The sequence below is a fragment of the Pteronotus mesoamericanus genome, unplaced genomic scaffold (assembly GCF_021234165.1).
Source record: "Pteronotus mesoamericanus isolate MK-2021 breed Mesoamerican mustached bat unplaced genomic scaffold, CSHL_Meso_final scaffold_174, whole genome shotgun sequence".
In the NCBI taxonomy this organism is placed as follows: Eukaryota; Metazoa; Chordata; class Mammalia; order Chiroptera; family Mormoopidae; genus Pteronotus; species Pteronotus mesoamericanus.
The window spans coordinates 30,008,236-30,030,410 of record NW_026555309.1 but is presented as its reverse complement, the minus strand read 5'-3'; the positions used below and the strand labels follow the sequence as shown (position 1 = coordinate 30,030,410).

The 22,175-nt window shown below is 37.5% G+C and overlaps 1 protein-coding gene across 4 annotated transcripts in view; it reads left to right on the top strand.

The window, feature by feature from the left end:
• The window catches only part of TRPS1 (transcriptional repressor GATA binding 1), a 230,112-nt gene extending 215,863 nt beyond the window's left edge, over positions 1-14,249 (top strand). For all 4 annotated transcript variants that reach the window (XM_054590418.1, XM_054590417.1, XM_054590416.1 and 1 more), the window contains exons 5-6: positions 9,025-9,147; positions 12,195-14,249. In XM_054590418.1, the coding sequence (XP_054446393.1) occupies positions 9,025-9,147; positions 12,195-13,256 (1,185 nt within the window). In that variant the 3' untranslated portion in view covers positions 13,257-14,249. The remainder of the gene's footprint in view (positions 1-9,024; positions 9,148-12,194) is intronic.
• Positions 14,250-22,175: the final 7,926 nt, after the last annotated feature.

Sequence of the window (22,175 nt, the reverse complement as noted above, 5' to 3'; positions counted from 1 at the left end):
ATGGAAACTATATCTGACCTGAAAATTGTCAAAGTCAACTACTTAGATGAAGAATGTATATATTTATATGAAATGTTTTTTCATATATTTAATGAAAATGTTTTAGGGAAAATATAAATATACTCACATTATCCCAATCTGAGGATTTTGGTAGAATACTTCATCTTTGAGAATTGGCAGTATTTTATGTTGAATAATGACGATATCACACAGTGCCAAAGGTCTGTGTCAGGGTGCACACAAACATATAAAGTAAGTCTAGTAAATTGTCACCTGAACATAGGTGTTTACAGAACTTGTCAATCCCCAGCGCCATGTTTCCTGCCCACGTCCAGCCAAGGTGAATGCAAAAGCAGACGTACCAGCTCACAGCTACCCTCCCACGCAACTGACATTAGTGGGTTTCAGCCAGTGGTGTCACAAATTTCGGCTTTTTAGCAGACATTCATTTCACATACACTTCTCTTCTGTCTTAAGACAGCTGGGTGAAAATGCGGGTCCTGTACCCACCGCTCTTCCTCACCACTACCTTCCCATCCATCAAACGCCATGTTCCTCTGGCTATGACTGTATCTGTCAACCTCAAAACAGAGCTTTGCTGTATCTGATCAAGAATGAGTCATTTCTTTCTGGTACCTCAAAACCTGCATAATTTGGATCAGCTGTTATAGGATGGTTTGAAAAGATAAGCGTCTTTCCAAGCTAAATTATGGTGAAATATTTTTAGTAAAAATTCCTGACCATCCTTTTTAGCAATAAGGCCTGGAATATGGTTAAGAAAGCAAGAGAGACCCAGGCTTGTATTTTAGCCCTACCTTGTAGCAGCTGAAAAATGTTTTGAAGCCTCGGTTTTTTCATCTGTAAATTGGGGGAAATAATAATAATACTAGTAATAATAATACCTTTCAGGATCATTTTGAAGATGTCAGATAATGAAACTAAACCTATAATATATTATTCTACATATAGTAAGTACTTGATAAATATTCAGTATATGTTGGTGATTCCTAAAGGAGGGTCAAAACGTAGTCAAACAAGAATATTGTACCAGACAATGGATTCAAAAGTAGTTTTTAGAATACAGTCCTGTGTTTTTGCCTAGACTTAGAAACTGGGATGTATTTTTTGACACTAGGTAAGTCAAAGAATCATTCTCAGTCTTTTATCTCATCAACGTGAATGAGACAGTAATCATACCTAATAATTCACTTTGAATTTGAACTGGGAGGGGTTCTTAGGCGAGGAGTTCTCATCTTTGGGAGCCATGGGCACTCAGATTCATACAAAATCGTTGGATACATTTTGTGAAGGACATTCTTTTGAACAGTCTGAAATTCCTTGAAAAATATTTTACATAATTTTTTTCTGAGTGTCATAAATTTTATCAAAAGATGTTATGACTTCCAAGAATGTTAGGAACCATTGAGAAATCATCAGTGTGTATGTAAATGCCTTGAGGATGGTAACATTTCATAGACCAGATATTATCTGTTACCTAATATGAAAAGAATTACTGATTATTATTTGGTATTTTCTATTTCTTTCAAATGAACCATCATCATTATTATCTCTTATAAAGGCAATCCTTTGCAAAAAAATGTTTTTGTCTCTTTGAATAAGTGCTTCGAAGCTAAGCCCCTTGGACTTCAGGCTGTTTTGAGAACAAGTCTGTAGGTTTTTATTTTTTTATAATGTGAAGAATTCCCATGATAAATGTTTACTAAATGCCTTGTTTAAGTAAAATGTGCAATACATTTATTAGAACAGAATCAATTCTTGTATTTCTGTGCTGAAGTTTTACTTAACAGGTACTAAAATTGTTCATGCTCCCCAGAAGCTTTTTTCTTTCCTTTTTAGTGTCAGATTTTGGCATTGACATAAAAGAACGTCCCTGTAGAGCAACTCTCCAATCAGTGCCATAGCTGAAGGTGAAAATGGATCCATGCCGGCAGAAAATGAAGCAGTGAGAGACTTGAGTAGTTCTTTTGACAATAATGACTTTCACGTGGAATGAGAAAAGACAGTGCAGGCATACATTTTCAACCATAGTTTTAGCTGTCCAATCGTGTACCGCTGTAAAGGCAGAAACTTATTACAGAAATGATGTGGATTAGAACTCCGAAGATCTGGGTTTTCTTAGTCCTGGTCTGCTAGAAATTTGTGTATGACATAGTGTGTTTGATTTGCTTGTTACCAAATATGTGAGGTAAGTCGAAGGAACAGAGATGTGATTCTTTAGACCTGTAATGGGTTCTTTATCTTTGTGACAAATTAGTAAATTCTTCAGATACGAAGACTCCATATGAATTATTTAAAGTGTTGGAAATACATTGCTGAATCTTGATTTTCTGGTGTCCCACTCCAAGAGTCACCGATTGCATCTCAAAAAAAATGGAGCTAATAATGTGTTTAGCACGTTAGCATTTCCTGACGTATTGGGCAACTCTTGTGTGGTGACGCATCAGTGGAATAAGTTTTAGGCACGTTTGTACCTAGGTACAATGTATGATTACTAGAGTGTGTATTGCCTCATGTCCTGGAACAGATGTTGTTCCATTGCTCCTAGCCAGGGATGTCAGGTTTGTTTACACACTGGTCTCCATTATCATTGCTGATGTGTTGAGGAAGTGAATTTAATAATCAGGGTAAACAGGTTTTGTTTCCAAACTCTGAGATAGATGATTATAAGATGGGTGCTTGGCTGAACCTTGTAGAGTCTCTTCAGTTGTCTGGCAAGAAATCTGAGGGCAAAGAGGGCTGTTTTAAGGCAGGCAGAGACTTGCTATACAGCCTATTTCAACTGATTCTTCACTTTTTTATTTAGAACAAAAACCAGTCAAGATATTGGTAACCATTGCTTTCTGCAGCAGAGTTCTTGCTAAAATATTGGCCAGCCTGTGCTTCTTATAGAATTCTGTCTATTAATTTAAAGGTGTTCATTGCAAGCCAACATCTATTTTCAAGTGTTTCTACTGCCGCTTTCTACATATTCTTTAGGGTCTACTGATGTGAAGTCTATATTGGGGGAACTGGCCGGGGGTTGGGGAGGGGGTTAGGGCCATCTGTGTTTCTTAATAGTGAATAATAGTGATAATGATTAAAATAATATTCACCCGTTATTCAACCGTTTTTGGATGGTTACTATATATATGATAATAATCAACACATTATTTAACTCATATAAATTCCTTTGGTAGTTAACAGGGCAATATTATTGATAGGAATGAGTACTGATGGGACTAAGCAAGTGTTGACTTGTTTCCAAAATAATTAGGCTATTGCTTATATTTATATAGGAACACAGAGACTAAGCCCTTTGATTATTAGATAAAACGTTCAGTATTTAAACGAGATTTATTCATAGGAGATATTTCAGTTTCTTCAGAAAAGTTTCCATATACTTTACATGAATTAAACTGTCAGTCTTCATGAACAATCTCAGTTTGTGTCATGTTAACTTCACACTTAGTGTGTTTTTAGCTGATTCTACTGGAAACTCTGAGAGAACAGTCCTTGTCTGTCATGCATATTGCTGTAACCTCAGCTTCTAGCACCGTGCCAGGCACATGGTGGACATTCAATAACTGTTCCCAGAACTGGACTGAATTACAGTTACCACTTAAGTTTTATTACTGCAAAATTATTCCTGAAGGTTCTATCATAGCCAGCTGTGTGTTGCTCTAAAATAGAGTCCACAAAAGACTCTTGATATAATCAAATAAACACAGAAATTATCTGAAGAGTTAAAATATTTGATGTACATCCAGATTAACAGCACGTATATCAAATTTCAGATTGATTTGATTTAAAATGGCTAAGATATAAAACTATTAAAAAATGTGAGTAAATAATCTGCCTAGCAAGGCGTATTATGAGATTACATGGTTCCAGTATGGTTCTTACTCATAGAAAATTATTTTAAAGGAGCATTTCTGCACCAATTCCTTCACCAGTGGAAACTTTTAATATCTTAGAGATGAACCTTCGTGTCTCTAAATGTTAAGCCACTTGAATGAATAATTCAGTCAAATTTGCTGTTTATTAATCAATTGAAATAAGCTCTTTGTTAAAAATGAAATTTGAAAACCTCAAAATGTTTGTTTCTGACTGATCCTCAAATAATAAGCAATAAAAAAAAAAAACAGCTGAACCAATTTAAAACTGAAAAAATTTTTTTTTGCCGAAGTTACATCTGGGTTTACCTGCACGTGTGCCAAGGCTCAACCCAGAGTCATACATGAGTGACTAATTTAAGTCCCTGATCAGAAAGACTTGAATCGGAACCTTTGAGAAAAATCTAACAATGGTGAGGTGGTTAGCGGTATACCTGAAGCCTAAAGCCTTTATTTTAGTTAGTTATTTAGTGATATTTCTTGGTGCAGTCCACAGCAGGGAAAAAGAATTATGTTAGATTTAAAGTGTATTTATGTTAAAAGATAAATGCACCAATCATTTTCTATTTCAAATCCTGGCATGGATCATTGTCCAAATTCATCAGTTACTGTTGTAAAAATCAGTATTGTGGTTCTAATGCATTTGAAATGCAGAAAGGAAACAAGTAATCCAAAGAATTCTCAGTAATTATCAATGAAAAGCACTTGCTAGGCTAATCACTTGCTGGCCTTCAAATTTTTTGGAATTAACTGTCCCTACCACTACCCTTCCTTTTCACACAGGAAATTGCCAGCCAACAGAAAGAACATGGAGCAACACAAAGGTGAACTAAAGTTACTAGGCAAACTATTAAAACTTCCAGCTAAAAAAAAAAAGAAAGAAAGAAAAAAAAAAAACAGTTCCTTGAATTGTTGATTCCGGAATTTTCTCTACAGAAGATTTCAGTTGAGGTGACTTCTATAGATTTGGGTTTTCAGCAGCCCTTCCTCCACTCTCACCCCGTTGACCCTACTTAGAAGTAGAAGCTGCGCTTAGAGAAGGCCAGAGGCAGAGGATGCTATGACAGCCTGTTGCTTTGCATCTGTTAAAGTAAAGCTTCCCTCCGCCTTCGAGGAGAGGAAGAATCCGAATCGTTTAAGCATGCCTTTCAGATGCCGCAGCTACTTATTCCTATCATTTTCTCTCCCAGAAGTGTTTCTGCCCAGGTGAGGTGATTCACCTCCCCCCTACACAAGGTCATGGATTTACAAAATATTAGTAGCTCTTAAAAATAGCTTGTAGGAAAAGGGAAACCAACATAATAGCATTCAAATATACACATGTACATGTAGAACCATCAGCAATGTGTGACCATAATGATGTTTATAAAGGAGAGCTGGAGCTCCGTTCTACCTGACCATGTATCCTCAGGACCTAGCAAGCACCTGGCTTCAGCTCTTTCTCAAAAATAAGTGTGGGATGTAGTACCGGAAAATTAATTCTCTTGTTTTGATTTGATTTTTCTCATCGCGTTTTTCCATTACCATGAATCCCCCCTCACATATTCTCCACCACCTCCACCCACTCCTCTCCCTCCCACTCAGTCACCGCCCCTCTGTTGCCTCTGTCCATAAGTTGTCTTATTTCTTTCTTTCCTTTTTTTCTTTTTTTGCTTGGTCCCTCTTGATTTATTTTCTACCTCATTAGCCATCCCTGCCCAATTGGGCATACATTTGTCAGTCCAAAGGGGAGCCATTTAAAAGGGATATTTTTTAACCTTTTTTTTTCCCCAAAAATAGAAGTGAGTGCTAATGCTAAAAATAATACCTGGAGAGGGTATCTTCAACATTGTTCAGGTTTAGCTGTCCGAAACAGAGCACTGTCCCAGGTACTTATTATTTAGAATATTTGATGACAGTAAGGAGACATGATTTCTGTCCTTTACAAAACATAGTGGGAAGGAAAATGATAAAATGTTTTAAAACTCTGTCGTGCGTGATAAACTATGACTGAAATAAGGTCTTTAGTGCTTTAACAAGGCCGAGCTTGTTTTTAAAAAGTGGGGCAGGGGAAGCTTCTATTCTGCCTTCCTTTGGCAACAGACTACTTCTCTGTACTTGACTGAGTGAAGGATGTGGATAACTTCAAAACAAATGCCTTGCTGTGTTCAGCCAGGTCGCATTTGACCTGGGGTGACCAGGTCAGGGCTCTCGTCTCTGTCATAGTTTAGAGAGATGTAGCACAGTTCTGTGATTCTGTGGTCTCAGCTAAGGACATTATTCACTTTACCACCTTCTCTGCTGCTGCGTGCAGTTCCTACCGAAGTGATACATTTGTTTGGATGGGAGGTAGCTTAATTGGTGAAATATTTCTCACCTACCTCCCACTCTCCACCCCCACACAAGCACACTCCTATTGAATTCTAGGTGTGAACACCTAGATATTTCGCTCTGACTCAACTTTCCATTCTCATATTTGATAAGATTAACACAATTGAAATGCATTTGATAATATCCAACTATATGTTTTAAGCATATCTAAAGTGTTAAATAAGGAGATTAAGGAGATAAAACCAAACTCACAAAATATTTTACTCTTACAAAAGAAGTACAGTCGTACCCCCTTGACAAGTGGCTTAACTTACTGAGCATCTACTACATCCCTGGTGCTGTTGTGATTGCATCCATTCGTCCACATTAATGCAGCATCTCACACTGTAAAGACGGAGAAATTTAAGCATTGAGAGATTAACTTGCCCAAAATTGCACCCAGCCAAAGGCAGAAAATATGTTTTGAATACAAGTAGTCTGATTCCTAAATCTGATTATTAACCTCCATGCCACACTGACTCCAAGAAAGTGAATCCCGAGTACTCCCGATGCATTTAAAATAAGATATGGTTTACCTAAAATATACCAGCCTTTATTGGAGCGTAAGTGCTCCTTAAAGCAACCAATGCCAGTGGAAACCAGGGCTGTAATTTCAGGATTTTCCCTCTAACTAATGAAGGGCATTTTCTTTGCAAGAGAATTAAGCACAAAATCGGGCAAGGATTGAAACGCTCTCTGAAACAAGGATCACACCCACTTTGGCAAGCTGTGTCAAGCACCCAGGGCAGAAGGAAAGAAAAGCAGGCTGGAGTGAATGGTTGGTTACACATTCAAATTTGAGCCTCTGCCATCTATGTGGGTTCGTTTCCAAATGGACATTTACATTGCCTTTATGTGAATCAAGTTGGTGTTTATTTGCCAAACGTGTTATTTAGATCTAGGAAAAAGACAGCATAGCCCCAGGGAAATTTCACAATTATAACCTAACTAGGCTCCCCAACTTACTTCAGATAAAGGGGGCCCCGTAGTGTTTGATAAACACAACCTCTAATAGTTCATTGATTTTCAGGAAGCAGCAGTCTCCACTCTTACAGTAGGGACTGGTGGCACTAGTGGACTGATATCCAATGTTTGCTGTTGCTCTTACTGAGATTTAGAAACTTGCGATACATTTCTGCTCCCGGCTTCTTGGGGAGGGGGGAGATGGTTGGGAGGGGGGAGCCAGAGATTATCTTTGAGGAAAATCTAGCTTTTATTACATCACCTAAAGTAGCACAACCTGCTACACTAATGAAATCGTGTTCTTGGTTGAAAAGGGCAATTGTTAGCCTGACTTTGTGCTCACTAAAAACATTCCCCAATCTTGTTAAATTATTGCTCTCATTTCAGATTTTTATGGCTGTGCAGCTTACCAGCCCTCATTTCTTTACGTTTCATTCATTTTCCTTGTATTGATGATTAATGGAGGATGTCGAATGTTAGAGTGAGCAGGCATCAGCAATTGCAAGATCATAATTAGTTTAGCTGACGAGGGCCTCTGATAGCACTTGCATCTGGATGGAAAAATTACCCTATAGGGAACTGGCTGCTCACCAGGTCTTTTTAGTGATACATTGTGAAACACCCGATGAATCAAATGCCCTTTCAATGCCAAGAAAGTGTTCCAGTCTTGAAGCCAAAATTATGTCTGCAGAAAGCTTTCCATTTGAAATGTATCAGAGTACAATTATAACCATTGTATTTTCTTGGCAGAGATACCACTCCTCTACAGTATGGACTCGAGTTAAATAAATGGCCTAAATTTTATGAATCCCTGAAATTTTGACTTACAGTGCTCTTAATGTTAAATTTATAATAAAATTAGGTCGCAGCGAGACTTTTTTTCCACTCCTTATCTAACATGCATATTTTATCATTAAAGGCCCTGCTTCCTAGAGAAAGGAGAGCCGAATTGTAATTCAGCCTGTCTCTTTTTTGCAGCAAGAGAATTCCATTTCCTGCCTGTTAGTATTTGTGCCTACAAACACAGCCTGACTTTTGTTTCACAGAGAAGTTTAATGGAATCATTACTTGATACCAACAATGGAACAATCGATGCTAATTATCTACTTTTAAGTATTCTTAGATTATTTTTTGAATTTGGAGATTACAGAATGCAAGCCACTAACATCAATTTGTGTTCGGAAATGCTTGCGATTTCCAAGTCTGAGTCAAATAAAATAATTCAATAGCCCTTGATGGGACTATGTCATCTAGCTGAAGCAGGTACCTCCTATGGCTTCTCATTAGTGATACTGCACTTCTAGTTGCCTGAAGTTTCTGCTGGTTCTCTCAGCTTTGGGAAATGACATAGAAAAAGATACACGCCGGGTATAATTTTAAATGGTTTACGTGGTGCATTTATTCCAGGCTTGACTAGATGTTAAAGCTCAGGTGGCATGTGCCCCTCCTTTCCCAAAGTGTGTTAAACGCATCGCCATGTTCTGTCCTTTGACTTTTGTTTTGACACTTTTAAAAGGTGTATTTTAAGGTTCAGCCTTTAGGAGCCATCATTAATGGCACAAAACCCAAAGTTCAAAAAGTTAAAGCTGTTTCTGTGAAAAGCCTTTGGTGTTGCACACACCTCATCCATCACTGTAGGGTTAATTATAATGAAAATCAGCGGTGCCTATTAAACACAATTGAACCTGACCTCATTATGGGCAGTGTGGTTTTATACTGTCATTGTTGCTCGTCTAAAGACAAAACTCCTGGGTTGATTTGGTCTAACTCCAGTGATCATGTGACTCACCTCTGACCTTGTGTTTTTTTTCCATTTCAGAGGCGTAGAGGCTCGGGGGTTTTTTGTGCCAATTGCTTGACCACAAAGACCTCTCTCTGGCGAAAGAATGCAAATGGCGGATATGTATGCAACGCGTGTGGCCTCTACCAGAAGCTTCACTCGGTAAGGACTTGTTAGACTGGGTCAGGAAGAGCTTTGTAAAGCAGCCTGGCCTGCGGTGTGCTGAGCGCCGTTCCCTGGTTTCCAGTGCTGCCCCCGCAGCTTAACGCAGTCGCTTTGAGTGCACGTGTGATTTATGGGGAAATGGCTTTCGATGGTATGGGGAGATACGTTTGAGATCGTTAGTAATGCATTATGCTCCTTTTGGTAGAAAAGAGCAAAATGATTGATTTCTGGGAATTTCACGTAACAGAGTATTGAACTCATGATTATCACAATTTGGTGAACTTAATATAGGTAGAGGACGACCTTCTTAAAAGTTCAAAAATGCGTAAGTTATTCTGTTTTGTTTTATTTTTAAAGAGGACTCTCCCATGTTCAGTATAAACTATAGAGCGGGGAGAGAATGTTTATTTTCTGGGTTACTTTTGAATTTGCAAGTGTCACTGTGGCTGCTTGGGGTCTGGAGGTCGGGCACATTGAGACGAGTGGTTCTGAACGAGGATGCAAAAATAACAGCTGTGGCTCTGCAGCACATTGAATGCATGTTTAGGTGCGGTATCCAAGGGCTTGAGTAGCACACATCAGACTAGAATAAGGTGCAAGTGCTTTTGTGTTTTAAGATCTCTAGCTGGCTTCTTTTTGTGCTTACTGGAGTACTCCCAGTAACTTCTTCCCAAATTTTAGTTAGAATCCTTCAATAAATTTTAAACTTACAAATTCTCCCATACATGTATATGCTTTTGACTTCCTGAGGGATTTTTTTTTCTTTTAGTTTTAAGAAAGTTTATCTGCTGACAAGAGCTGCCTTAAAAATAGGAATACTCTTATTTAGTAAACAGAAGTCTATTTCCCTCTGCTATTTTCTTGTTGTTTGGCATTATACTGTAGCTTTTAGCCCAGGCAATGAATAGATTACAGCTACAGGGAATACAATTTTAGGCAGAATGTCCTCATAAATGGACCACTGGAAGCACTCTTTTAAAAATGGATGCTGCCAACAATACTAATTAGTGCTAAACTGTTAAAATCTTAGTTATTAGCACATAACTAAAAGAAAGGTTTTTCCCACCAGTACCATACCACCTTACTTTTTTTTAACCTTCCCCATTTAAACACAGCAATAAGCTTCCATTTAATGAGTACTGACATTAATGATTTTAATTGAACTCTAGCCAATCATAGGCTAGGAATTAATTAAGCTACTGCCTTCCAGCTTATGATAATTTAACAACTGTGATATAAACTAAATTCTTCTTTTCACAATTATTTTAATATTCATCTCTCCAGAAATGAGATGTTTTCAGTTTTGAGTTTTTTAAAATTATGAATTTAAATACAGAAACATTATGCTCACTTTTCATGTCAAAGACTGCCACAGTTATGAAACTTTAAAAAAGGTATGACTGAAAATTTCAGGGTTCTTTATAAGATAGATTAAATACCACATATTTTTATAATACGAATTTGAGCTCTGTATATACCTGAATATTCTGAAAAAAATAAGTGAACATGGAATGAATATCCAAACGGATGTCTCAGTTTTATTCTGAAACCAGTAATTGAATTGTCAATAACAAGTTTGTCATCTCTCTTTCTTTCAAAAATACCTTCACATCACTAGAACCATTCCAAAAAGGGTTTACATGTATGTTTTGTTTAATATATAAAAGGTACTTTTGCATTAAAGTTCATCTTTCCTAGGAATAATTCACAAATCACACATTGTTTGATTCATATTTTATGTGGAAATTAGTTCCTGAGTTCAGTAAGCTTTCTTTTAGAAAAATCAGATGTAACTTATTAAAGGTTCTTCTAAATTTTTAACCTGTAAATATGCATTAATTTATTAAACTTATTCTTTTGATTTTATAAATCAAAGTTAGAGCTCTCACTGTAAGTTGTTTTTATTATAGTCTTACTGATGGATTTTAATCATAAAATGTAAACACCCATTGAATATATATATAAATACCAAGCATGTAATACTTAAGCCATAAAATTCTTAAGCTGGGTAAGAGTCAGCATTCAATTTAAGTGTAGAATAATGTTAGAACGACAGATCAGATATTCGAACCAAGGCTGCAAATCAATTTAGATTCAACATAAAACCAATGCTTTACCACTCAACAAGTACGATCTTTTCTACTGACTATAAAATATTATCAAAGGGATAAAAAATAAAAGTGAGAGGTTGGAAAAAATAAAAAACAAAACCTCCCACTGATACGGCTTTGATTACCTGATTCTTCATGATTCTGTCAGTTTGATTTTTTTGTGCTGATCTTTAATATTTTATATTCACATTTCCAATTATTTAGAAGAATATTTATATTAATCAACTCAGACTGCCATAACAAAACGTCACATAGATAGGGTGGTCTAAACAACAGAAATATATGTCTCGCAGCTCTGGGGGCTGGGGGTCAGATCGGAGTGCTGGCCGTGGTGTCGTTCTGGGGAGCGCTCTCCCCCCGGCTTATAGGCGGCTACCTGCCCCCGGGCCGTCCTTCGACCTTGCTTAACTCCCAAACACCATAGTCCTTCCAAACACAGTCACCTTAGTGGTTAGAAAGTCAACACATGAATTCGGGGGAGGACACGAATCAGTGTGTAGCAATGCATAATTTTTCCACAGTTTTTATCAAAACCTATCATCCCTGTTACGATATTGACATCTTAGTGCATGTCTCAAAAGTTGAGAAATACTTCAGAAAAATCACATTTCTTCAAGTAACTTTCTACACGGTTTTGTCACTAAGTGATGCAATTCCAAAGTGCACGGAGTTTAGAGAGCTGTTTTTAAGTAGATTAAAGTCTTCAGTCCTCCCTGCAAAGATGGGCATGATTTAATTAGGCTAAAAAAAGGGCACTTTGGTTTCCTCCTCTGGTCCTGCTTAGGGCAAAAGGAGGAGATGTAGTAAATCTATAACATAAAGCCTATCCTTGCTTTGAACTTAAGCATGGTTTCTATTTGTGAGGAATTATTAATGCATTTTAACGTATTTCTAATGTTTTCCTTTTATGTATTGTGTGTGCATTCTCTGCAGACTCCCAGGCCTTTAAACATCATTAAACAAAACAACGGTGAGCAGATTATTAGGAGAAGAACAAGAAAGCGCCTTAACCCAGAGGCACTTCAGGCTGAGCAGCTCAACAAACAGCAGAGGGGTGGCAGTGAGGAGCAAGTCAATGGGAGCCCCTTAGAGAGGAGGTCAGAAGATCATTTAACTGAAAGTCACCAGAGAGAAATTCCGCTCCCCAGCCTGAGTAAATACGAAGCCCAGGGTTCATTGACTAAAAGCCATTCTGCTCAGCAGCCAGTCCTGGTCAGCCAACCTCTGGATATTCACAAAAGGATGCAACCTTTGCACATTCAGATAAAAAGTCCTCAGGAAAGTACTGGAGACCCAGGAAATAGTTCATCTGTATCTGAAGGGAAAGGAAGTTCTGAGAGAGGCAGTCCCATAGAAAAGTACATGAGACCTGCGAAACACCCAAATTATTCACCACCAGGCAGCCCTATTGAAAAGTACCAGTACCCCCTTTTTGGACTCCCCTTTGTACATAATGACTTCCAGAGTGAAGCTGATTGGCTGCGGTTCTGGAGTAAATATAAGCTCTCCGTTCCTGGGAATCCGCACTACTTGAGTCATGTGCCTGGCCTACCAAATCCTTGCCAAAACTATGTGCCTTATCCCACCTTCAATCTGCCTCCTCATTTTTCAGCTGTCGGATCAGACAATGACATTCCTCTAGATTTGGCGATCAAGCATTCCAGACCTGGGCCAACTGCAAACGGTGCCTCCAAGGAAAAAACAAAGGCACCGTCAAATGTAAAAAATGAAGGTCCCTTGAATGTAGTAAAAACAGAGAAAGTTGATAGAAGTACTCAAGATGAACTTTCAACAAAATGTGTGCACTGTGGCATTGTCTTTCTGGATGAAGTGATGTATGCTTTGCATATGAGTTGCCATGGTGACAGTGGACCTTTCCAGTGCAGCATATGCCAGCATCTTTGCACGGACAAATATGACTTTACAACTCATATCCAGAGAGGCCTGCATAGGAACAATGCACAAGCGGAAAAAAATGGGAAACCTAAAGAGTAAAACCTTAGCACTTAGCACAATTAAATAGAAATAGGTTTTCTTGATGGGAATTCAATAGCTTGTAATGTCTTATGAAGACCTATTAAAAAAAAATACTTCATAGAGCCTGCCTTATCCAACATGAAATTCCCTTCTCTTATTATTCTTTCTTTTGATGAGTAGGTTACCAAGATTAAAAAGTGAGACAAATGGTCAGTGAGAAAAAAAAAAAAATGGAAAATGGTAAATAGTCACGTTCTGGAACCTAGTAAGTCAAACCTTCTTGGTGAACGTGTATGGTAGATACCATCGGTAAGAAGTATCGCCAGACTATTATCTTTGTAAAAAAGAGATCAAAGCTGTCTAGAATTTGAAAGGGTTTACATACCATGAGCCTAAAGCAGTATTGGGCTGGCCATTGGCCCATTTGTTCAAAACCCCATAGATTGTTGCCCTAAATTTAGAAAAATCGTAAAATCCTAGGCAGAGGAGAAATCTAATCTCCAGGGCAGCGAAAGGAAGATGGCGCCCTCTTACATCAGTCTCCTCTCATTGATCATGTTTCCAATTGAGACCTAGAAGTGTGAGCTGTGGTTACGCCTGGTAAGAGATCAGCAAGAAGTGTGACAAATGGTGGCACAATGATCTTGGCCAGCCCTGCCTGTACATACACATGCACACCCTCTCTGATAATTTTGTCCTTAGATGTTTGAATCCTCCTTTCGAAAGCAGTTCTTTTGTTTGCATTTTAGGTTCATTTTGTCCAAATATATATGCATTTTTAAAACCAGTGTCCTCAGTGCTTATGTAGTAATTTTATTTTAGCCAGATATTTCTTTCTTGTATGTGATGAACCAGTGTGGATTTGTTTCTGAAGCCTCCTGTTGGTCACTAATCTCACTTGGTACCTTGTAACCAAAGGGATCCCCTCAGTTCAAAAGACTAGATGGATACAAAAGTTCAGACCATGGGCTTAATTGGTTTAGAACACATGGTATTTCTCCACAAGGTAACCTGCTGTATTTATTTATTTTCTTTTGGTTAAATATAATTTCCAAACTTTGTGGTCAGGCAGCGTCTAAGGTTACATTACCACAGACTGACGGTGTGTGTACCAATCAATCCCTTCATTAGATTTATGCAGGTTTAGTTAAGTAGCATTAAATAGGATTCTTAGAAGTATGTCTTCGTAGTACTTTTAATACTTAAGGCTTTGTAAAACTATCCATGAAGGGAAAGCTCCTCAGCATAACTGCTCAGGGAAATAGGGCTAAATAACTGAACATTAAATAATTGGTTAAAGGTGCTGTTAGTCGAGCCTCAATGCTTGCTACAAGGATGTATGTACAAGGACTGACTTTAATAATTTGCATTATATTGTCCCAACCAGTAGTTTATTTTTTGCCACGGAGATGTAGAAGATATTACAAGCTACTGGATGCACTGTCAGATTAACTTATTTCATTAAAGAAGTTGGGAGAACAAATAGGAAAAAAAAACTTATTTTTCTAGTAAATATTAATGTATTACATTTCAAATAATGGTGCCTGACATATTGAATAATTATTTTCTACAGTGTACGTATGCAACAAAGATATTCCATCATGCATTAGAGTCAGTTCTGGCTCTGCCTAGCTGTTTACATTTGCAAATGTAGCAAACAAGGTAATGAAGCAACTATTTCTATTGCGGTAGATATCTTTTTGTGTGTGTGTGTGTGTATGTGTGTGTGCATTAAAATTGTAAACGGTAACATGAAACAAATGAAAGTTCTTGATATAATGGTATGGAAAACAAGAAGGAAATGAAAATATTTTTATGCCTACTTAGGAAAAAAAAGGGTAGCACTATTCATTCCAAGTACTTTTTTTTTTATTTTTAAGCTCTTAACTCACATTGTTATGCTTAAAATGATAAACATATATCCTCTTTTTATTGCTTTGTCTATGTTTCAGATGAAACATTTCAGAAATTATTTCGATGAGTGCTGCTGGAGTCTGCAGCACTGATGTTTTTATTGCATTCTGTAGTCGCATTTGCACTCCATTTTTTACAGTAATTCGCAGTTGCTTTGTATTGTTTTGTTTTGTTTGGGGTTTTGTTTCTTTTTCACAGTGCCAGGTCTTTGGTTCTTAACATTGAATGGCAGGTAGAGTTCATCCAGTTCATGACTGTTGTAGTGAATGAATTTAAACATGTCTTTCCGATGTTGTGTTGTCATTTCCATTCTCGCATTTTCGTTTTCATGTAAAAAAAAAAAAAAAAAGATGAGAGAGACAGACAGAGAAAGAAAGAAATCAGGACTAAGCCTTCTGCTTCAGTTTCATTTTTAAAGGGCTCTATTCTGATCTCACCTGTTGCGTAGCTCTAATATTCACATAAACTGAAATAAAGAGATGGAATGAGGAGCTTTGACATTCAAATGATGTGATGTAATTTATCTTTCTTAAGAATGTAATGAATGCATCTCAAATGTACAGGCAGACTTGAGAGGTGGCAAGATTTAAAAAAAGAAATTTCCCAAACAATAACACAGTATTTAGGTTTCTTCCTGAAAAGGCTGGTAACGAAGTTGCAATCCTCAAGCAACATTGTATGTGGACTGCTCAAATCAGCAAAATACTGGAAGTTTGGTTAAGGTGGGCAATATTACAGGTATGACTTTTGGGGTAAAATAACTCCATCAGCAGTTTCTTCAGTATGTCAGACACAAATAGGTTATTCACTTTTGGCATGTATGCCTTTTTATTTTCATGTGATTTTTTTTTTTCCTCAAACAGACTTGGTAGTAATGTTTAGCATTGGAAAATACATATCACTATTCTTGGAATATTTATGGTCAATCTACTTTCAGTAGAATATTCTTGGATAGCATTGCCATGCTAGATCTTATTCCTTTATTATTGATTATTTTATTTTCATTTTTGTTTTTGTTGTTATACATATTTTGATGGAGAAGAGGTTGGGTTTTTCTAAAAGGATGAAAATCTATCGTAACACTAAAATTCCCCTTGTTTTTTGACTTATGGGAGCCTTTGTCCCATCTTTCAAAATATATTACAAAAACGATTGTTATTTTTACTTTATTAGGTTTTAAAATGTCATTTTGTCTTAAGTTGTGACTTTTAAACGAGCCATTTAAGTACTTAATTCTTTTTTTGAGGCCTTTCAAGATGATTTAGGAATTTCCCCTCTTGGAAAAAGGCTTCCCCCTATGATGAAAACTGTATGCCATCTAAAACTGTGTGTCATTTAAAAACTCTCAGCCTTTTAAAATTAATTATCTATGTTCTGAATCACCCTTGGATCAAACTCCAGGCCAGGACCAGCTCATACATTCTCATTCTCCCTTTTCTCACTCTTTTTCCGTTCATCTCTCACCCATATATTTGTAATACTGTTGGAGACAGAAAACTCATCAAGAGCCAGCCCACCTCGCAAGGTTGTGGATTGAGAGACACTACACAACTCCAAGTAATGAGAAAAGGATGGAGCTCTAAACGTTCACTTGTTAACTCTGTAGTTCGGAAGGGAAAGAGTATACGCCTTTCTTTCCACGTGACACATTGAGATGTTTTTGTTTTTTTTTTTTAATCAATTTTGAAGACAGTGACGTTTTGTTCTCAACTGTTCTCTTTTAGTAAAGGTAGATTTTAGAAAACAAGCATGGGGATTCTTTTCTGAGATAATGTTAATGAGAAGAAGAAAAAAGTGATTATCTTTAACAGCTCTTTGTTGAAGCCTGTGGTAGCACATTATGATTGCACATGTGCACATAATCTATTATGATCCAATGCAAATGCAGCTCCAAAAATATTAAATGTATATATATTTTTAAATGCCTGAGGATATACGTTTTTCTTAATAAATTGAAGAGTATCAATACTGCTATTAAAATAATTATTAGCCTCCTGCTGTGTGGCTGCAAAACATTACAAGGTGACCTGTCTTGAGACCTCTGAACTGCCTGCCCGGTTAGTTAGTGAACTTTTAACGCGGCTCTGGAGGGGGAGTGTCTGTCATCCATGCAGCGGTGGAAGCATGGAACCAAGAAGCTGGTGTTCAGCCTCCGGGCTGTATGCCAGCCTTTTGCCTAAAGTTTACACGAGCTCACAGCTTCCTGTCTTTGGGTTGAGGGTCATGGCAGAAAATGCAAGACATCTTTGGTGAGCAAGTAGTTAAAAGCTTGCCCTCCTAGATCACGGGAGAAAACCGGAGGAATTGAAATTCAACCTGAATAAGAAACTAAATGCTAACCAAAGGTAGGTACTGTTAGGTGGAATTCTATCAGCAGGCAACTGTACATGTGAGGAGAATAGAAAGACACGCATCAAGACTTTGGAGGGCTGTGTTATTTTCCCAAAGAAAGACTTGGCCGAGGGCAGAAGGCATGGCTTCTTTGAAGAGCACTTCCTTTTGGTTTTCCAGTTACTGTTTCATAGACAGCGGACTCGCATGTTCCTGATAGTGGTGCAATTGTTTAGAAAGCATCCACAGCTATTTGCAGTAATTAGGATCTCTGGAAGATGCTAGGGCAGAAGTGTGTCAAGTCAGGGATGAAGAAAATGTGAAATTCAACATTGACCCACACATGGAAACTGGATAATGTATGCTCGTGTGATGTTCTCTTGAAGGGAAAGATAGAGCTGTAAGCTTCACTCCGTCATGCGCCAGAGAAGAGCAAGAGTACCTTTACATGGAAATAACATTTATCCTTCATCAGAGAAAGTGGTCCTTCAAGATCCCTACATCCCAAAACTGTATTCTGATTTTACCCCTGGTTGTCTGTTCATTATATGACCTGCAGCAAATCACTTTTTCTTTTTGTGCCTCAGGTTCCTCACCTGTAAAATGGAAAAATATATATATTAATAATAATAATATTAATAATAATAATAATGGTAATGTAGTACTTGTTTGTAAAGCACTTTGAGATCCTTGGTTGAAAGGCACCGTGGGAGTGCCAAGTATTAGTCTATGGCCAAGGGGCTTATTTAAACTCAGTTCCCACGGGCCAGGAAAGGTTGGGGTCATTTGTGTTAGAGGTGAGCTGTAAATACCATATCTAGACAGCCTATAGTGTTGGCTATGAAGACGCAAAACTATTACAAGGCTGATAAAACCATAGTTTTTTAATGGCTACCAACAAGGCAAATATCACAATAAGAAATGCCAAATTCCTTAGGGTGGACAGTCTGACAATATGGATAATTGGGGGGAGGGAGGGATGGGAGTGGGAAACATCTCAAAATGCCAATGTAAAATTCACTTTACAGCAATATTCACCAGCAGAAAATGTCTTTCATATGGAATGATTTCATGTTGCTAAGAAAAAATTCAATTTGTAGTCCTGATTTGAATATTAGGATGTTGGCTATAATAGTTCTGTTCTTACAACACGTGGAATTTTTTTTTTGTTTTATTTAATTTTGTTTTCATAGTGCATGTTCATTTCTACTCACAAACATGTTCTTGGTGTATTTCTTATGCAAACAATCTTCAGGCAGCAAAGATGTCTGTTACATCTAAACTTGAATAATAAAGTTTTACCACCAGTTATACACAATGGCGTTGGTATGGTTTATATGGATTCACTTTCATCTATGTAGCAATAGGAAGTTCGCACCATTGTAACATATAGACAGGCTCTGATGAGTTGAAAAGGTGAAATCAAATCACCATTAAAAACGTATAACTAAAATTGAAAAGGCCTGCATTCCCTCAATTTGTTTTGCTTTGCTTTGCTAATTTTTTAACCAATCAATCTCTTACTGATAGATTTTGTGTAAAGAAAATATATATACTAGTTTCTTCAGGAAGATTAACACTAAAAATTGTGTTTATTTCAAAAATGTTTATTGAGTATAAAATACTGAGTACTGAGTATTGGGTAGTGATTACTACAATATGTAAAATTCCAGCTGCTGAAGTTTATCCTTGACTCAATTCAATAACCCATATGAATATGATGTGAAGATCCTGATAAGTCATTTCAAAAAGTTTTTATTAATATATTACATGCCTTGTTTGTTTGATTAAAATGAAATTAGTCAATGGTGTTTCCTGAAGGATGATTTTGAAAGAAGGAAGAGGCAGAAGAAATCCAGATAGGAAAGGACCTGAGAAGACTCACCCAAGTGTTTTTAACCAGCAGGAAAAACACAAAAAGTTCAGGACATAACATACAAATAACTCACTGCTTCAGAACATTTCATTAATAAAATTTCAAATTAATTAGTATCTACCCTCCTTGGCCAATCTTCACTTCTCATTTTTGTGAAGCTAAGTTAACAAATCCTTTATTTTTTTCTAACTCTTTTTCTCCCTTGTTTTGAAAACAGCAGCGTAGAGGCTTTGAAGGGCTTTCATAATGGTAATAAGCTTCTTTAGAAGCTGGAGGCAACATTCTGTAGATAAGATTATTTTAACAATGTGATATTGTTTTCCTTATTTAGAATCTGTGATTCTTTTATCAGAGACCACTTTTCAAAGCAGGTTGAATAGACTTAGTTCTCGCGTAGGGGGAAATACGTTGTCTTAAGCTCCTCACTGTTGGAGGGGAGAAAAGAGTGGAGGCAGCGCTGCCCCCTCCAGCACCTTTCGGTGCCCCATCTCGGAGGGCACAGCAGGATTCAGCAACGGGGTTGCACAGAGGGGCAGGCAAGCGGCCTGTGTGAGGCAAGCCAGCGGGGCGGAGGCGTCAGGAGCTGGAGGTCTGTGTAAAGGGAGCCTTTCCTTGGCTCTAAGAACATGGCCAAGCTGACGCGTGTTCCCAGATTTTCAGTTTTCGAGAAGAACTGGACAAAGGGAATTTTATACAGAATCTAATTTTTAATGTCAGTGTCTGCCTAAAAAAAAAAAAAAAAAAAAAGTACTGCAAGCCAAACAAAACACTTGTTCAGAATAAAAAATTTCACCCGTAGATTGGCAGAGCGTGACCCCTGGAGCTTGGACGACAACGAGCCCCGGTAACTGGGCGAAGGGCGGAGGTTAGCTGCGGTTCCTCTGGGTTTCGTCTCGGACCCCAGGCGTCTCCGGCTCCGCCAGAAAGTCCGGGAGCGCTGTGGCGGCAGCACCTGCCCGATTCTTTCGGAGCCAAATCTGCTTCAGACGAAAAACATTTGCACTTGCACGGAGAAGAAAGAAGTCCGATTCTTTTTTAACAAAGTTCTAATTACTTTGTACTGTTGCTCTCCCCTTTTGTAACCCCAAGGACAACTTTTCTTTTTAACACACTGGTGTGAGCAAAAAACTCGCGTAAACGAGTAAAAGTTTCAAAAGTTAATGTTCAGTCACATCCAAGATGTCCTTATATTCCTCTCCATGTCATGTTTTAGAGTGAAACTAACAGGTAGAAAAGTAACCCATACTAGTAAATGGGAAAGGAGGGGCTTTTCATGCTATAGTTCATGATTTTAATGAATAAAGAATTTTTAAAAGTAGAAGTAAGTAGTTTTATAACATTTTGCTAGTTTTGTAATATTTAATATAGTCAGGATGCCAGTAATCTGAAAGTCTCCTTTCATAAATGTTGCAGTATTTATATAGAATATATCACATGAGGTAACAACCCATTCTTTCAACTTCTGGCTCAATGACAACAAGGAACAATTAACCAATACTAACTTTTTTTCTTTAGATAAGCAGTAAAGACTTGGATAGCAGACTTGGCTATTAGCAAATATAATAGAAATTTTTAAATGATTTCCATTAAATAAAAGGTGAATTTCCAAGTTAAAGCTGCATAAACATTAAACTGTAAGCAATTTCCCAGGAATATTTATGAACAGAGAACCCACAAGTACATCACAGACTTATTCTCAGAATATGTGCCACCTCTTATATGAAACCAATGTCTGCCCTCATCATGTATACAAATTAGTCGATTTTTTAATGTATTATGCAACCAATAGTATTTTCTTCCAAGCTTAAATTTCCTTACATGTTTTCTTTCTGCATAGCATGTATTATTACCCAAGGAATTGATGCATAATACAAAGCTCAACTTGATATCATGATGGTTTGTTTCTATAATTTTATTTTTTTACAATTGCCTTGATGATTTTCTTCTCTAGTGGAATTATTACTGCCATTATTTTATCCTCGATGATGACACACAGTACTAGCCCAGGCATTGTGTATTTATTCAATAAATATTAATTGCGCCTTTACTATGTACCAAGCACTATCCCAGGCATTTGGACTCTCTCAAAGAAAGAAAGCAGACCCAAACTCCTCTTTATGTAGAAGGGAGACAGACAGTAAACATACACATACAATAAATACATATATGAATAACAATTCATGTTAGAAGATGATAAATGCTTTGGAGAAAAATCAGAGTTTAGGTGAGGAGGGTGGATGGATGTCATATTCAATAGGCCGAACAGTACAGTCTTCATATGAGCCAAGACTTGATGGAGGGACTGGCAGAGTGAACAGCTGGTACAAAGGCCCTGAGGTGGGAGAAGTACATGGTAAGTTCAAGAAACAGCAAGGAGGCCAATGTGGCTGGGTAAGGCAAACCGTAGGGGAGAGCATTTAGAAGTTCACTCACAGACTAAATAATGGAGGTAGGAGGGAATTAGATCATTTAGGACATTGTAGACCCTCGAGGATTGTGTCTTACTCTGTCTGAAATGGGGAAATACTGTGGTGTTCTGAGCGGGGGAGTGTTACTTGATTTATGTTTTAATGGAACCATTCTCCTCTCTTTGAAATAAATCATTGGAAGAAAGGATACAAGGGTAAAAGCAAGGAGAACAGGTTGGAAGCTAATTTACTAATCTCTGCAAGAGATGAGAGGAGCAGAAAAGCAGTTAAGATTCCAGAGAGCATCTTGAAAATAAACTATATGGTCCGGATATAGGGTGAGAGAGAGAGGAGTCAAGAATTATTCCAAGATTTTTGGTCTGAGTAACTGGAAGAGTAGATTAAACA